This window comes from Marmota marmota, unplaced genomic scaffold, assembly GCF_001458135.2.
Source record: "Marmota marmota marmota unplaced genomic scaffold, marMar, whole genome shotgun sequence".
Lineage (NCBI taxonomy): Eukaryota > Metazoa > Chordata > Mammalia > Rodentia > Sciuridae > Marmota > Marmota marmota.
In genome coordinates this window covers 35,875,052-35,891,612 of record NW_026000016.1, presented here as the reverse complement: position 1 = coordinate 35,891,612, position 16,561 = coordinate 35,875,052, and the positions used below count along the sequence as shown (strand labels likewise).

Sequence of the window (16,561 nt, the reverse complement as noted above, 5' to 3'; positions counted from 1 at the left end):
CTCTGCACCACGTATAGCCAGAGGAAGAAGTTGTGCTCCATTTGTGTACAATATGTCAAAATGCATTCTACTGTCATGTGTAACTAATTTTAAAAAAAGAAAAAGAACTGACCCCTCTCTAAATGCTTGCTGTCTACTTCCTATCCCCACCCTGAGAGCGCACAGCCACACCAAGCACAATGACCTCGGAGGACAGTGTGCTGCAGAGGCATGTAAAGGGCAATATATTGTACCTTAGCCATTCTCCTGTTGTATGATTTCTTTAAGTCCCTGTCAAGGAAGTGTGTACTGATAAGTCCAACCTGTGGCCTCCTAGCAGACAGCGCAATGCAACACAGGTACTTGTCTCACTAATATGCATAATTAAGGTCATTAAGTTATAAATGTGAGCACATTCAACTGGAAGATAAATAACGATGTAAACACTTTGCAAGAAGTGGATTCAAGGAGAAAGCAGCAGCAGAAAGAGCCCCACAAGGAGACCAGCTCATCAGAAGCCTCTATAACAACAGAAAAGCAGAGTATCCATTTTGGACTTCTGACCCTGCGGAGGCCATGAGCTTGCACCCCAGCCCCCCCATCCCTGCAGCAGAACCTCCATCTCCAGAGGGTTAGAAGGTGGTGAGGAGAGTGAATACACTCAGTGGAGGATGTGGAGAAATTCTCTTTGCGGTAAACGATGCCTGCATTTCATGACAAAAGGAGGTGGTGCTGCAGCCCAGGCTTCATGGGGGATGGCCACCTTCTTGTACTTCATGGGCCTCCACACCAATTTTGAAAGAGGGGCTGGGGTCATACAACTTCAAGATAGTGCTCACCAGACAATACCTGCATCTCCATATGGGTTGGGGGACAGACAGAAAGAAAGAAGGAGTGATAGTGATTCATAGCTCCAGCAGTTATTTATTCAGCACATACTATGTGTCAGGTGCCTGCCAGGGGGTTCACAGACATCAGGAAAGAGCTTTGCAGCCGCCCTGCCAGGCAGATACCATCATCCCCATCTGTAAGATGGGGAAGCTGGAGCTCAGAAGGTAGCACCTGGCTTTGGGAACTTTCCAGAGCCACACAGATAAGAAGAAGTAAAGGGAACACATCAGAGAAGGAGATTATCTCTACTGCCTGTTTTCATCAGAGGGTCTACCCACCTCACTCTGTCACAATTCCCTAAACCATCAGAGGTGGGAGCTGGGAAAGAAATTGCTCCGAGGGGAGCATGAGCCACCTCTGAACTGCAGGAGTTAGGACACAGGGAGGCCTGCAGCACAGAGTCGGGGAGCACACATTTAGAGCTGGGATCTATGTATTGCAGCTCCTTCTCTTTCTAGATAATTAGATTCTGGCCTCCAATCATCTATGCTTCAGTTTTCTTAATGTAAAATCAGGATGATGATAATAGTATGAGTCACTCTTACATATGAGTTAAGAGTATATGGCCTTAGTGAATGTACAACACATCTTAATATCATTAATGCCGTCATTACTAATCCTAATACCAAAGCATGACATCTGGGCACTGCCGAGCTTCGATAGCCAATTCTCCTCCCTTAGTCTGATCAGGATTGGAGTGTCTCCTGTAGACACCTCTGGAGCCGCGCGTTGGTTCCGTATGGGAAGTTGTTTGAACTTGATTCTTGACACACAGCCCCAACTCCAGGGGACTGAGACAACTGCCCACCATTAACTGTTCACATTGACAGTTTAGAGCAGGAGAGTTCTGTGTGAGCGCTGTCTCTCTCATCTCAGTGAGGAAAGAATGGGGAGGAATTGGCCTTGTTCCCAGTGGGGTTCCCAAAGGGGCAGCGGTGGGGTGCCAAAGGAACACTTCTGAGGACTCAGGTGTGAGTTCTGGTTCTTCTACTTAGTAGTCCTATCATGTCAGGAAAGTCAGTCAACCGCTGAGCCTCACTTCAGCTGTGTTACTATGAAAATTAAGGGGCAGAGAGTGAATGAAATGCTGTGCTTGTGCAAAGCAGTGTATCAGGTTTTACATGCTCCCTAAATCCAACTACTCAGCCCAGCGGAAGGCCTTACTTCTCTCACATCAGACCTCACAGGCACACTGCTGCTCTTCCTCTTTCATTAGTTGGTTTCAGGGTCTCTGGGGAGAGGCTGGTTGAAGGGGCAAAGAGGTGACAAATGAAGTCAGGCCTGAATGCCCAGAATTCCTCATTCCATTTTCAGCCAGCTAGGTGGGAAAGGTCATTATGCGACTTCACGGGAGTCCTCTCCCTGCCCCAAACCTCATGTTCAGTTTCTAAGCACGGAGATAAGAAACCACCAGGTTTCTGGGGCCTAAAGGAAAAGCAGGTTCGTGACTTCATATGGGGCAAGCAACAGCCATGCCCGACTGTCAGGGCATCATGGCAGATGGAAAGCCAGAGGGGCTGGCAGGAGGCCGTGGGGTCAGAGATCACTGTTCAACACAGCATGGCTTCTCCCAGACTCTGCCCACACCTTTAATTCTTAGGAACACCCACTGGGGAGTAGTACTTATTGTCGTTCCCCACAATAGTCTTGGCTCTAGCTTTCCGGAATATATCAGAAAAATTAAGAGATATTCATAACCATTTCTTATGTCTTCTTTACAACTTGGAAATGAGATACTAGATGGGTAAAATTTTTTTTAAATGTCAAAAGTTTTGCATCCATAAGAAAGTCGAGGATTTATGAACTACACATCTCACTAATAATTCAGTGCTTTCTCTCATGTTCACTCTGATTCTCTGATACATTCAGCAAGTCCCACCCTCCAAATTTCTGAAGTGAGTGGAGAGGAAGGGTAGGTCTAGAGCAGGCACTGCTTTTATATGATATGATGTGAAGACACAATGAAATTGGGCCAGAACACTTCAAAACAGTGCCATGCTCCCCTCAAAGTCATGAGTGACTTGAGGTTGGGGAGGTCATAACCAAGAAGGTAGATTAAAGATCTAAATCCTTAAGTAATGACACTAAAAGCACAAGCAACAAAAGAAACTGAACTTCTTCAAAATTTCAAACGTCTGTGCATCAGAAGACACCATTAAGAAAGTGCCAAGGCAATCCACCCACAGAATGGAAGAAAATGCTTGCAAATCATATCTGACAATCAAATAATCATAAAAATAAATTTAAAACTATGACTTGGTTGATGCTATATGCAAGCACAGAGAAGCAAAAAGGCTAAAATTTATTTAATGAGAGGCCCCAGGAACTACTCAGATAAGAGTGGTTCGTGGGAAATAATGGCCACTTCACAGGATTATACCTTCATGTGGTTAGGGAACAAAAGCCCTGCATAAGTGCCAAGAAGTTGTACCCAGTGGGGAAGAGCCCACTCTATAGGGAACCATGGAGTTGGGCCCACAGAGCCAATTGCCAAAGCAGAGGATGGTAGAATGTGATTTTTCTGTGCATAGATACTTGTTCCTTTGTCTAGGAACTTTGTCACTGGCTGAGATTCTGTGAGAGGCTCAGGGAAGGAAGAGTGAGTATAGCATTGAAAACGGCATCTATTGGGTCCAAACTCAAGTCAGGGACTATGAAAAAGGACCACAAATAAGGAATCAAAGCAAACAAAAGATGTATTCTATCACCAGTAGCATGATGGGAGGCTGTCTGCTCCAGGGCCAGAGCTCAGCACAGGTGGAGGAAGACATTTACCCACACATTGGGCAAAGTACAGAGGTTCTGCACGTCGCTGTGAGTCACATGAAAGGAGTAACATTGGCATTTTGAAGGAGAGAATGATCCCTCCCAGCAGAATAGGATCATAGTGCAACTGAGGAGCCTAATGGTATGTGTCAGGAATGGCCAAGAATGGAGACCAGATGCTACCCAGTGGAAGCACAGGCAGCTCTGATCACCCCCAAGTCAACTTAAGACCATTGATAACTTCTTAAACCATGAATGGGGTTGTAATGATCTTGCCGTTTTGCTCCTGCTACTATGACTCCATTCTATGTCTGTGTTCCCAGATCGGTGAAGTGAAGGAAAATAGGGAGACACGTTTGGATAAATGTCACGTCATGTAGTTGGGTGCAAAAAAGCCAACTGCAGAAGCAGAGAACACTAGGAAAATGATTCACAGGACAACCCATAAAATGATTTTGAGGTTCTCAATCCCAAAGCTTTGCGAGTGCCATGAGACTACTGGAGATCTGGTTAATTATCTCAGAAAAAGAATGTCTGATTACTCATCTGTCCACACACCATTGCTAAGTGGTCGGCACCTAGCAAGTTTGATCAGTATCTGCGGAAGGAAGAGAGGGAAGTGGAGTCAAAAGGCTTTAAACCACACATTCTGTGATCGAAAGGCCTCTGCTCTGAAACCCTGCCTCCCTTTCACTTGTTAAGCAGCTGGATTCTAGCCAAGGCCTCCTGCGCCTGCATGTGATCACAGCTCAGAGTAATTAAACACCTGAACTTCCCAGGAGGGATAGAATCAAAAAGGCAGCCAGGGGAGAACCTGTGGCTTCTGTGTGTTCTCCACCTTCCTGCTTGCAGGGCTTGGCCCTGTGGGCAGCTCCATGGTCCAACAGCCCCCCTGTCACTGTGTTCTCTGCAGGACTGTGGTCAGGCTGCTGTCCTCTGCTAATTTGCACACTTGGGAACTGGGATGGAGCTCAGCAGTAAGCGCTTGCCTAACATGCATAAAATAATAATAATAATTTGCCCATTTGGGTCTGGCTTTGTAAGGATCCCTTAGAGTTCACTGTAATTTCTTCAATGGTGCCCTCTGCTGCCCTCATATCAAACCTGGAGACCTCTAAGCAGGGGTCCTGGCCTTCAGTGATGCAGTTACGATCAAGAAGGAATACCATCTCTAACTCTGCCACCCCCACTCTAGCCCAGCCCTTTGTCTCATAGCCTTTCCCCTAAAGGGACAAAGGGCGGTCCTTGTGACCATCTGACCAAGGTTAGCCTGCAAGCAGGTGTACCTGTAGCTCTGCAGAGCTCACTGATGATTTTTCAAATATTTGATTTTCTTTCAAAGCCTCCTCTTCTTTCATTTTGCTCTTCCTACCAAGATCTCTCTCCCTGCCAAGCTTTCTTGAGGCAACGGTGGGTTTTTTGTCACCACATAGCTGTGATTCAGAGCCAGACCTCTAGCTGATGAGAGCTAAAATTATTCTCTCTCACGCATGCACAGAGGACCACAATGGGGAAAAGTGAAAATGGAAACATTTTGTGAGTCTGCACAGTCACTGTCAGGTGAGGATTTATGGAGTTGGCCCCATGAGTGCTTCATTTTGCAGCGTCCTTGCCACAAGACTGTCTTCTTGATGGTTACTCCACACACAACGAAGCTTGTATTATGCAAATCTCTGTGCTGTCCCTAAGCCTTGTTACTATCTTTGCACATGACAACTCTACCTTCAAACCCTCACCCAACACCTCCCAAAGTCCTTGGGAGAACTGTTAAAGGATTCAATCAAATTAATGAGCAAACAACAAAAGGTGATGAAAAACAACAACAACAACAACAAAAAAAAAAAAAACAGGGCATCAATGTCAAGTAGCAGGCCATCTGTGGCTCTGGCCTGGATGCCTGGCAGTAACAAATGTTCTGAGAAGGAACACCCTTTACCTTCAGAGGTGCCCCTGAAATCACGTCTTTCCCATTATCAGATATAGAAACAGACTCTGGGACTGAGCAGTTTGTTCACCTGACTGTTGAGTCACAGAGCACAATTCACACCCGTGCTTCTCTGCTTTGCTCCCATGGACTTTCCATGGTCTATGATTTCAGAAATGGAAACCTTACTCCTGACCTCATCTCAGCCGTCTATGCAGTTTGACTGGTTTTGTTGGCAGTAGAGATGGCTTCCATAAATCCTCTTCCTCATCAGGTCAGTTTCCTCCTGGGGAGCATCAATTGAAAGGGGGGACTGTCCAGGAGAGGGGTCAATCTTTGATGGAAACAAGCCAACCAATATTATAAATTGTGGCTTTGTTGGTCCTAATAAACTGAGTGGTAAAAATCCCCAAATCTTGAAGATGAAAAGTCTGCTTCCCAGTGACTCTTCTAAATGAAAGACTATAGGATTGAGATCCGGGTCTTACAAAAGAAGAAAAAAATAGCAAATTGGTCTTACTGTGGCACTTGTCTCTTGTCACATGATAGAGGGTCCACAGTTGGTCACCAAGCAGTAGCCTACTGTAGGAAGAAGTCTACGGGACTGATAAGCTAGGAAGCTCAAAGCAGGTGCTCGGCGGTTTGATCAGCACATCTTACTTTCTTCTAACTACTTGGCAGAAAGGAAGTGGGGATGGTTTTCTCTGCTGCCTTTGGGCCCAGAGACATCCTCACTCCTGCTGATAACTGCGATTGCAGCACAGACTGGTAGAAAGTTGATGAGCTCAGGGGTCAGAAATCTAGGCTTGCACTCTGGCCCCATCATTCACAGGAACATTGACTCGGGGGAAAAATAATTCACCTCTCTGCTCTTCAGTTTCCTCACCTATAAAACTGGGATAACACCTCCAATACAGAGGTGTTAGAGTTGAATGAGAATGTGTTCTGCACACTCTGTAGGTTCCACCCTCCATCAGCCGTAATGCTATTCCTACCTACTCATCTGTGCGAGTGATGCAAATCCTATACATTATTCACTAGACAAATAAAATCTTTCGTGACGCCTTCCCCTTCACATTACAGAAAGGATCACTGTCTTCCTGGAAGTCTGAAAGCTTATTCCACAAACATTTAGTGCTCTCCAGCTTCACGTGGTTTTTCCTGTTTGCATCTGCATTTCCCAAACCAGATTGTAAGCAAAAGGAGAAAGGGATTATATCTTATTTTTCTTCCCTTCCTCCATGCCTTTACTATTTATTGAGCCCACAGTGGACCATGTACAGCACTGGTTCACATGGCCCCATGGAGTCCAGCTGGGGGGAACATGTCAGGGAGGCTCTCTATGCCCAGCCCAGGCTCTTTTCTAATAGTTGGAGTAGGTACTCCCTGACCTCTTCCTTCATCCTCTGCCTGGGGGAGGAGTCTCCTGCACATGTCCCTGTAACAACCGTCCTCTCCTTCATGGAGACACATTTCACCTATTAACCCATTCACTGTTCCATCCTCATTGTTCACTCATGCGTGGTACATGGGCGGCACTCAGATAACTCAGGTAAACTATTGATTGAGATTCTGGAGAACTGCAGGTAAATTCAACAGTTTGTTTTCTCAGGGACCAGACTGGTTCATGTGCTTTTAGAAACTATGTCCCTAAGCAGCACAGAGGCATCCACTTGTAATTCCTGTGACTTGGGAGGTTGAGGCAAGAGGATCACAAGTTTGAGTCCAGCCTCTGCAATTTACCAAGACCCTGTCTCAATATGAACAAGGGCTGGGGACAAAGCTGAATGGTAGAGTTCTCTGAGCCCAATCCCCAGTGTGGAAAAAGAAAAAAAAAAAAAAAAGAAATGATGCCCCTGATAAGGTTTCCTTTTTCCTCCAATTTTGAAGACCGGAAAGTTTCTCTCCTGTCTGACTTCTCTTTAGCTGCCTGTTTTGGTTAGACTGTCAGTTGAGAACCACAATAAATGCTTGCCAAAAAGCAGCTGAAGAGCTGTGAACTGTGATTAATCAAGTTCCGTTGATGAAAGTAGGATGGAGACTTTAGCCACTCTTGGCCCACATTTTCACCCCTTCCAATCAGAGTTTAAGGGCATCCCAAGAAGGGAGAAGCTCCTAAGATCCAGTGGCAGAACCTGTGGTCTCTGGCTACCCACACCAATTGCCACCACAGTGATCTATAAGAACAAGAGCACTCAGCTGGGAAAGATGAGCCCAGATCCACTTCTTCCTAGCTGTGTGGCCTTTGTCAATTCATACCAGTCAGTAAAATGGGGGAATATCCCCTGCCCAAAGAGTACTATGCATTTTAAAGGAGGTAATATAGAAATAGAAACAACTGGATTGTAACATCTGTTTACACATTTTAATGTAATGGAAATTAAAAAAAAAAAAGGAAAGGGATTTTGCAAATAACACAGGTACCTGTGATGTCAGAGACAATACACCTTATCACTTGTATGCCACCATCAGAGCTTCCTAACATCCAAAGCTTGTAAATTCCTTCACTCAGTGCAGAAATCCTGCTACAAACAAGGGTGATGTCTTCCTACAGCACATGCAATCAGATTTTTTCACCATAATTGTAATCCAAAATAATAGAACTATCTCCCAGGAAAAGCAATCCCTCCCTGCTGCTGTCTCTCCACAGCCCTCTCCCTTCACTCCCAGCTTCTCCACCCCTCCCACACCCAAAATGCACATCACAAAGAACATTTTTTTTCCACTGCCACATCCCAAAATAATCAGTAAGGGAAGCGACAGCATGAAGACAGATGAATCTGGAGTGAAAACCCAGTTCGTGCCCCTCTTAAACTGCAATCTGGGAAAAGTTCTTTTGTGTCTCTGAACTCAGTTTTCTCACCTGTAAAACAGGGATAAGAAAACCTATCTGCAGGTAGGGTTGTTGGGTAGTGAAAATTAACACCCAGCATGTCTCTGGTGCTAGTTCAGGACTGTTTCTAGTCCCTTCTCTCCTCTTTAGGGGGAGCTCCCCTGTCACTCTCAGTATCCTGTCATGCCCAGTGAAAATCCTGCTAGTCAGGCCTGGACAGCGACACCTGGGAGGCCTCCCCAGCCACATGACACAACTTCTCACTTAAGAACTTCTCCTAATCTGCTCTGCTCTCATACTGTTTTCAAAGTATTTATTTATTGTTTTGGTACTAGGGAGTGAACCCAGGGACACTTTAACATTGAGCTACATCCCCAATCTCCCTACATTGCTGAGAGTTTTGCCAAGTAGCTCAGGCCGGCCTCCAACTTGCAATCTTCCTGCCTCAGCCTCCCAAGTCACATGATTACAGGTGTGTGCCACCAAGCCCGGCCATTTTTTTTTAATGCTTCATATCTATGGAACATCAAATCCAGCTATATTTAATGACCTGCACATTAAATACTAAAACACATCTTATATTTCATGCAAGTTCAGGTTCTTTTAGACTGTACCTACAGGACTAAAATAGTTAAGAAACATCATTGTGGAGCCTTATAAATGTGATCAAGAGAGGAAACAGAGCAGGGACAGCACTGCTATTGCTTGAAATCACTGTTGGGTGCTTTATGTCATCCTATTTTCCATCCCCAAATGGTACCTCCATATTCAGTTGGGGAAGCTACCAAAGGTCAAAGCACTAATCAGGGGTAGAGATATACAGGGCAACAAGAACTGATGGGTAACAAAGCCATCCTCATTCCCACAATCTTTCAGAATGTGCCTAGGCACAAAAGAGAAGAGGAAGATCTGGGGGTCTAGAGTCTCACTGGAGCTGGATGAAATATAAATCAGGTGAGAAAAGTAACTATGATATCATGAGAATGTTCATAAAGAAGTAACACAGGGCCCATCAACACAATAAAAGCTTAATAAAACCATGGAACAGGGTGGGAGTAACCAGGATTAGTTTTCTGGAGGAGAGGAAGAAGGGATGTGGAAAACAGAAGGTAGTCCAAGTTTGTGCCAAAGGTGGGGACATCAACTGAAATGCACCATGGCAGGCAAAACTTAAAAAAAAAAAAAAACGGTTCTAGAGGAAAAACAAGCTGATTTGCTGGCTAGAAAAGAACTCTAAGAATAAATGAGAAATGAGTGCTAATTTCTCTCAGAATTCTGAACATTGCCCCATTTCCCAAAATAAACAAACCAAAAATGAAATCAAATAGCATTCCCCTGCTCCTGAGAAGAGAGCTGCAATTATTATTTTCTTTTTTCTAAAGAAAGAAAAAAATTAACTGGGAAGAGCAATTATTGTCATTAACGACACTAAAAAATCATGACCTTTTCAACTCTCAACATAAAATTATCATCTTTTCAAACAGCTGTCATATGCCATTATTTCATTTTTACTTCCCACCAAGTAAGATTGTCAGGATAGCCTCTTGCCTTCAGTCCACCAAAACTAAAGGGTGGAGTAGATCTAGAACTTGGGTCAAAGTCTCTCCACTAACTCCAAAACGGTGTGTCTGGTGGGGGAATTCATGTATTGCTGGTATCAACTGAGGACAGATGAGGAGGAGGAGAGCCGAGGAAGACACTGCTGGCCACCTGCCAGCATCTGTTCTCCTTTCTAAATTACTGTATTTCTACCTGGGCACATGACCACCCAGAATAAAGCCCACATTTCCCAGCCTGCTTTGCAATGAGATGTGGCCAGGTGACCCAGTTCTAGCCTATAGGATGTGAACAAAACAACCAACCAACTTCCTAGTCTTGTTCTTCAAGAAAAGGCATGTAGCCAGGCTTCCCTTTCCCCTTCTACTTTCTGGAAAAGGGGGAAAAAAAGAACATATGGCTGAAGCTGGAACAACCATATGGGATCCCAATATGGAATTCATGTGTGAATACAGCAGAGAAGGCAGGGCTTCTGACGACTGCAAGGAATCCAGATGAAGCTTAAACTTTTAGGAAACATTTTGGATCTGTTTAAAGGCAAAAACCAATCTCCCATAATAAAGCTCTCTCGATAGCACTGAAGACCCCTTCCAAAATTCCAGGGCCTTCTCAATTATTCAGAATCAATAAGCCAATTAATATTTAACTAAGAGTCCATAAAAGTTTGAAGTTGTTTGAAGTCTTCTAAGAGCATCTTACATTTCCTCTTTCCTGGGAGTTGTGACCCATGTCATTTTAGAAAACCCCGTACCTAATGCAAGAAGGGATATTCAGCAAAGGTGAGGTGGAAAGAAATAAGAGATGTTTAAGGAAGGTCACGTAGTGGTGGGGGAAGCCTGTATTTGAATGCAAGTGACAATCCAAGATGAAAAGCTTCATAAAGCACTCTGTTAAGTTATAAATGGGTGAAGTAGTGGGGTCAAACATCCAGAGATGTAGGTTACTAATGTCCCTTCCCCCAGAAGAGAAGGTGATAAAAGGAAGCCATTAAGGGTGGGCCCTTTTTCTGTCTGGGTACTCCCAGGCTTGGGGGTAGGGTGACAGAAACATTCATCAGGATAGGATCTGGCCCAGCAGGTGGAAGGGAAGGAGGAGCTCTGCAGGACTGAGCAGATGCTCATCAAAGTCCCTTAGCACTGGCACTGAGCCAGGATTTTAAGGAGCCCAGGTCGGGGCAGAGTGGGAAGAAAGATGTGGATTCCAAGGGACAGGTATTGTATAAGGCTGAGGCAGGAGGCCACCCGTGAGGCCTGAGGGTGGAGAGTGTGTGGAGTGGGAGTGCAGTGTCTAGACCACCTGCCGTTATCAGAGGGAGAGGAATGAATGCAGCTTACTTGAAATGACAGGATGACAGCAATGACATTATGAGAAGAGAAGCAGAAAAGTGCAAGCGCATATTTAGAAAATGGCAACTGTCTCTTCACCATCAAGTTCTCCTGGGGAGCTGCCCAAGACAGCACCAGGTCTCTATCCAGACTGAGACCTCCAGATAAAGGGGCTCTTCCTCTGACCATTCTTCGTCCTTTGAGGGATCCTTCAGAGGTGCGGCAAGGCTCAGCCACATTGGATAAAGACTCTACTTCCAGACCTTTATCACTGACTGGTGGACCATAAGGGCCTGTCTTTGTTCCTCCCACCCACATTCCACCACCAACCTGAAGACTCCGAGAGCAGTAATTGTGAGGCAATCAGCATGTGCCTGTTGAATGGGGGACAGCCTCTGTCAGATGTGTCTCAGGGTATAACACGCAGGAGAGATTTATGTGGAAAAAAACATAAGTCCATTCACCACATCCCAGGGTGACCACTGTAGACCATCACAGACCTATGTCGGGAGGGCAGGGAGGCCAGGGCAAGGGCTGTCTTGCCCCTGGTCAAGGCCAAGACCTAACACTGGGACTCAGAAATAAAACCACACAGAACACCTACCCCATGTCTAACTGCAAAAACTCATTTTGGCCAATAGTTTTCACCTCTTCCTAATGCATTTTTTTTTAATTAGAATTGAGCAAGGTGGACTAGCTTGCAAATATTTAGGGGTTTTTTTTTTTTTTGGTTCCTGACATCCTCTGGGGAATGAACCCAGTTGTAATGAGATGTTGACTGCAGTGAAGAGAAGTAAAGGAAAGCTTGGATAATCTATATTATGGCTGATGCACTGTAACCAAATAGGCAAGACATACTATTATTAGGGCATGTAAAATTCAAAACACAGAGAGAAAAAAAATCATAATGTAACCACTATTTTAGAAGTCCACTGGTTTTTGTATTTTTTCCACTTTGTAAAGGCTGCTGGGGTGACCTTGGATGGAGGCAGAACAGAGCTCAGGGTAAATGCAGGCTGCAGCCAATATTCCCCATTGCTAGAGATCCCCATTCTGGTACAGTTCAGTGCCATGAGGAAGCAGGTAAGTGTTCACATGTGTACACACAGGCAAAGCAAGATAGAAGAAGCCCATAAACCCAACAAGACATCAGCAGTTGTCCTGAACAAAGACTGTTGAGAATGTGAGTTTACAAGGATAATTGCCACTCATTACACAGAGTGCAATAACTTTCTTGTTAGCACAAGAATTTGTCAGACGTGTGTCACACGAGAAGTGGAATAGCTGTAACCATAAGTGACAGGATTCTGAAAAATGGCTGGTTTCCTAAGCACCTGGTCCCCTGAGACCGTAACATAATCTTGTTCTTAAATTAAAACGACAACAACTACAAACAAGCATAGAATAACTTTCCACTGCAGAAGCTGCTGGCTTGCTAAAGTTTACAGAGAGAATTTTCAATATGTCAGTGCGTAAACATGGAGAGGTAGTCAGAACCTGCCTTATTAAACTACTCCATCACATCACAACATCTGCACTGTTACTCCATCACCTTCACAAGAGGGGTCTGGATCTGAATCCTCGCTCTTGACCACAGCCCCACATCCTTGGGAAATTGTGTCAATCTCTCTGAGCATCCATTTCCGTATAAAACAAAGATAATAATCTCTAATGTACACAGTTGCCATAAGCAATAGAAACCACGGAGTGCCCTTAGCATAGTGCCTGACAAATAGCAGGAAACAGTGTTAAATAGCCCATGCTTAACTAAATGTCACACATGGCTGCATAACGCAGAGGTGACTACCTGTGTATTACACTTTTTAAAAACATTAAGAAATGCAAATGTCACCTGACTGAGAAAGTGAGAAAAGACAAGAAGTGGTAATAATTGAGGTTCTCCCTGGATACCCAAGAAATTATGCTCTTCATAGAAGATTGGTTTGGGAAGAAAAATAAATTGCTTATTCTGATTATATGCCACCAGAGCTGCTTTCTTCTAGGTAAGAAGTTGCAGAGAGATTGGTATTTGAAAGCCTTTGGGGGACCCATGAAACAGGGCCTATTTTCTAACTGAACACTTTCGGCAAATTCTCTGTAACAGATATAATGAGCTGTGCAAGTTGACAAAGTGTTTCATCTCCCCACTAAGAGAAGGAAATCTTTTCCCAAGCATACTGCATCTTGTTGATTACTGGATACTCCAAGGCTCACAAGAATGCCACCAGCAGGTGAGGGGTGTTGCTCGGTGGTAGAGCCCATGCTTAGCATGCACAAGGCCCTAGGCTGGATCCCAGCACTAATGGAGACACACACACACACACACACACACACACCAAGACTGCACCTGTTTCTTAGCCAGGGCTCACAGCTTTTAAGGCTGAAACCCTTTTAGAAGAGTAAAGGTCTTTAATTCTTTCCTACAACATGAGAAAGTACCTCAAGTTCTAATTAAACCAAAGCGATTAGCCCCCCACAGATCCTTAACACTGCTTCCCATGGCCAGGCAATCATCTCTATTAAAACCCCTTTTAAAGTAAGGAGCAAACCCAAAGCTCCACTGGCAGACACTTCCTGCTTCCCACAATCCATTACCCCTTTAGACACATTCTGTAAATATGCTCAGGCAAACTCTGCCTGCACAGAGAGCTTTGATGAAAGGACTCCCTTAGACATGATGAGGCAGTTGCCAGAAAGGAGGTGACAAGCAGCAAACGTGACAATCTGGGTAACAAAATCCACTCCCAGAGTGGATGCTCCATCTCCGGTCAGCTGGATAAACTGAAGCCTCAGATTTTCTTCTGGTTGGTTTAACAGTTAACTCGTCAACTCCACCATAACAGAGCACAGCAAGCAAAAGCAGAACCAGAGCCTCCAAGTCTTTCAGTGTAACCAGAACATTGTCCAAACTGATGCTTCACTGGGGCTGTCCTCTCCCATGACCCAATCTGTCACTGAAGCATTGACAGGGTGTGCCTGGTGGTTTAAGAGTGAGTCCAATCTGCTCAAGTTTGCTGTTTCTAGCCCACTTGGAGCCGTCCTACCTAAGACTCCCTTTGATGAAGGGACTTCATTGCTATCTGCAGCCCAAGGTGACTTTCATACTCCAAAAAAGGAATAGCTACACAATGGTCAGTGGGCTAGTTACTCAGATTTAAATACCTGCCTCAAGAACTAGGGTTATTTTTCAGCCTAGGCATGTTGCTCCATTAATTTCTCCCTTCTCAATTAAACAAGGACTCTCCCCCCCCCCTTTCTGTTTACTTGTGTGGTTTTATTTTTGTTTTGTTGTTTTGAGTTGGAAAATTTATCAACCATTAGCAGATATCCAAAATGTTGGTCTAGACTAGCATTGTCCAACAGGAGTAAGATTTAAAAATTTTCCCAGGATCCACACTTAAAAGGATAAAAAGATTGTTATAGAATATTTCATTTAACCTAATATATCAAAAGTATTATTCATTAAACATATAAACACCAAAGAATTAATGAGACATTTTATATTCTTTTTTCACATTCTTTTTCTCATTCTATTGGGCTGTATAGAACTAGAGCTATGTTCAAATTGACATGTATAACATGAGTATAATTAATTCCGTACTGAATGTTAGAATTGGTTAAGAGTAGATTTCAAGAACTCTCACTGAAGAAAAAAGGTAACTAAGCAAGAAGATGAATATGTTAATTTGCTTCACTGTGGTTCACTGTATATAGCAAAACATGTTATATACCTCTTATTAAGAAGAAAAATGTCTTGGGAAGATTTCTACTATTCACTGTTACAGGAAAATTTAAAGTATTCAAGTAACACGATCTCATTTTAACTTTATAAAAATTGGTATCTATGTGTTCAGATGTACACAGAAAGCAGTCTAAGGAAAAGCATCAAAAATTAGTTATCTTTATCTGAGAGCTAGAATTATGGATAGTCCTCATGTTCTACTTCATACTCTTATATTTTCTAAACTTTTTTCAGTGAGCATGTTTAATTATCATGAAAACGATAAAGCTAGTCTTTAAAAACACCACCACCAATAGCAACAACAACAACAAAACTCTGTCCCTTATTTTAACTCTCTCCATTCTGCTGGCACAAGAGCCACTGCCCTATTTACAGCTAACAGAAGGGATGGCCCAAAGTTACGTCCCACCCTGCCATCCCAGCACTGCCATACTTACAGCCAATCATCATGATAGCCACTGCAAAGATCTTCTCAATGTCTGTGGATGGGGCAATATTCCCAAAGCCCACGCTGGTGAGGCTGGTCATGGTGAAATACAACGAGGAGATGTAGACAGAGTTCTTGCTGGGACCACCTTCCCACTTCCCTGAGCCAGACCCATTAAACTGGTAAGGAGTGCCAATGTCCATTGCCAATTGGTAGAGCCAGCTGTTGTTGCGGATCGTCTTGGTGTCCTCGTCAAAGATCTCATAGTCCCCAATGCTGTACCAAATGCAGGCCATCCAGTGTGCAGCCAGCCCAAACACACACACCAGCAGGACCAGCACGGCAGCTCCATATTCAATGTAGTGGTCCAGCTTACGGGCTACCCGCCCCAGACGTAGCAGCCGAACAACTTTCAGAGAGCTGAAGAGACTGCTGATGCCCTGTGAGAAGAGGAACACAGGGTCAGGATGGAAGATACGACCCCTCCCCTCCTCCCCACTTGGGCCATTATTTTAAGCATAGTGTATTTTCATGAGATACAATATTATGCAACCCTTAAAAATTAAAATCATAATTTTATTCCCAAGAGTACTGTATGGAGATTTCTCTTAACTTTTTCCTTCTTTCTTTAAAAAGCAAATTAATAGGAATTATGTTGTGCCAAAGTATACAAATATAAGGGAGTATCTTTATATCATTACTTATTTTTAAACAATTTTTAAGGGTTGAACAACATTTGTATTTCACATTCCATTGTGCACAGGCATATAAATATGGGTTACAAAATGGTCAAGAAACACACACACAAAAATTTAACAGTCGTTATTGCTGTATTGTCAGGTTATGAAATTACAGGTAATTTTTTAAACATACTGGTATATATTTGTTAGACTTGTATACACTTATTTTCTGTATCATGACTTTTATAATGAGTAAAAAGGTATTTAAAAACCATGGAAATTTAAAATAAATTAAATAGCTGAGAAGGACTAAGATTGTTTTCTGAGAAAAGTTATAAATTCTTGAAAGACTGTCATTTCTTTCAGGTTAGGGGTTGTATAATCAAACACCATCTATTGAAACATTATCAACTGAGGAAACAGTGCTAGAGGGAGAC

The 16,561-nt window shown here is 43.7% G+C and overlaps 1 protein-coding gene across 3 annotated transcripts in view; it reads right to left on the bottom strand.

Moving 5' to 3' along the window:
- Nucleotides 1-16,561, bottom strand: part of Kcnh1 (potassium voltage-gated channel subfamily H member 1) — a 353,502-nt gene that overhangs the window by 195,691 nt on the left and 141,250 nt on the right. For all 3 annotated transcript variants that reach the window (XM_015483682.2, XM_015483683.2, XM_048809434.1), the window contains one exon: nt 15,455-15,884. In XM_015483682.2, coding sequence (XP_015339168.1) covers nt 15,455-15,884 — 430 coding nt within the window. The remainder of the gene's footprint in view (nt 1-15,454; nt 15,885-16,561) is intronic.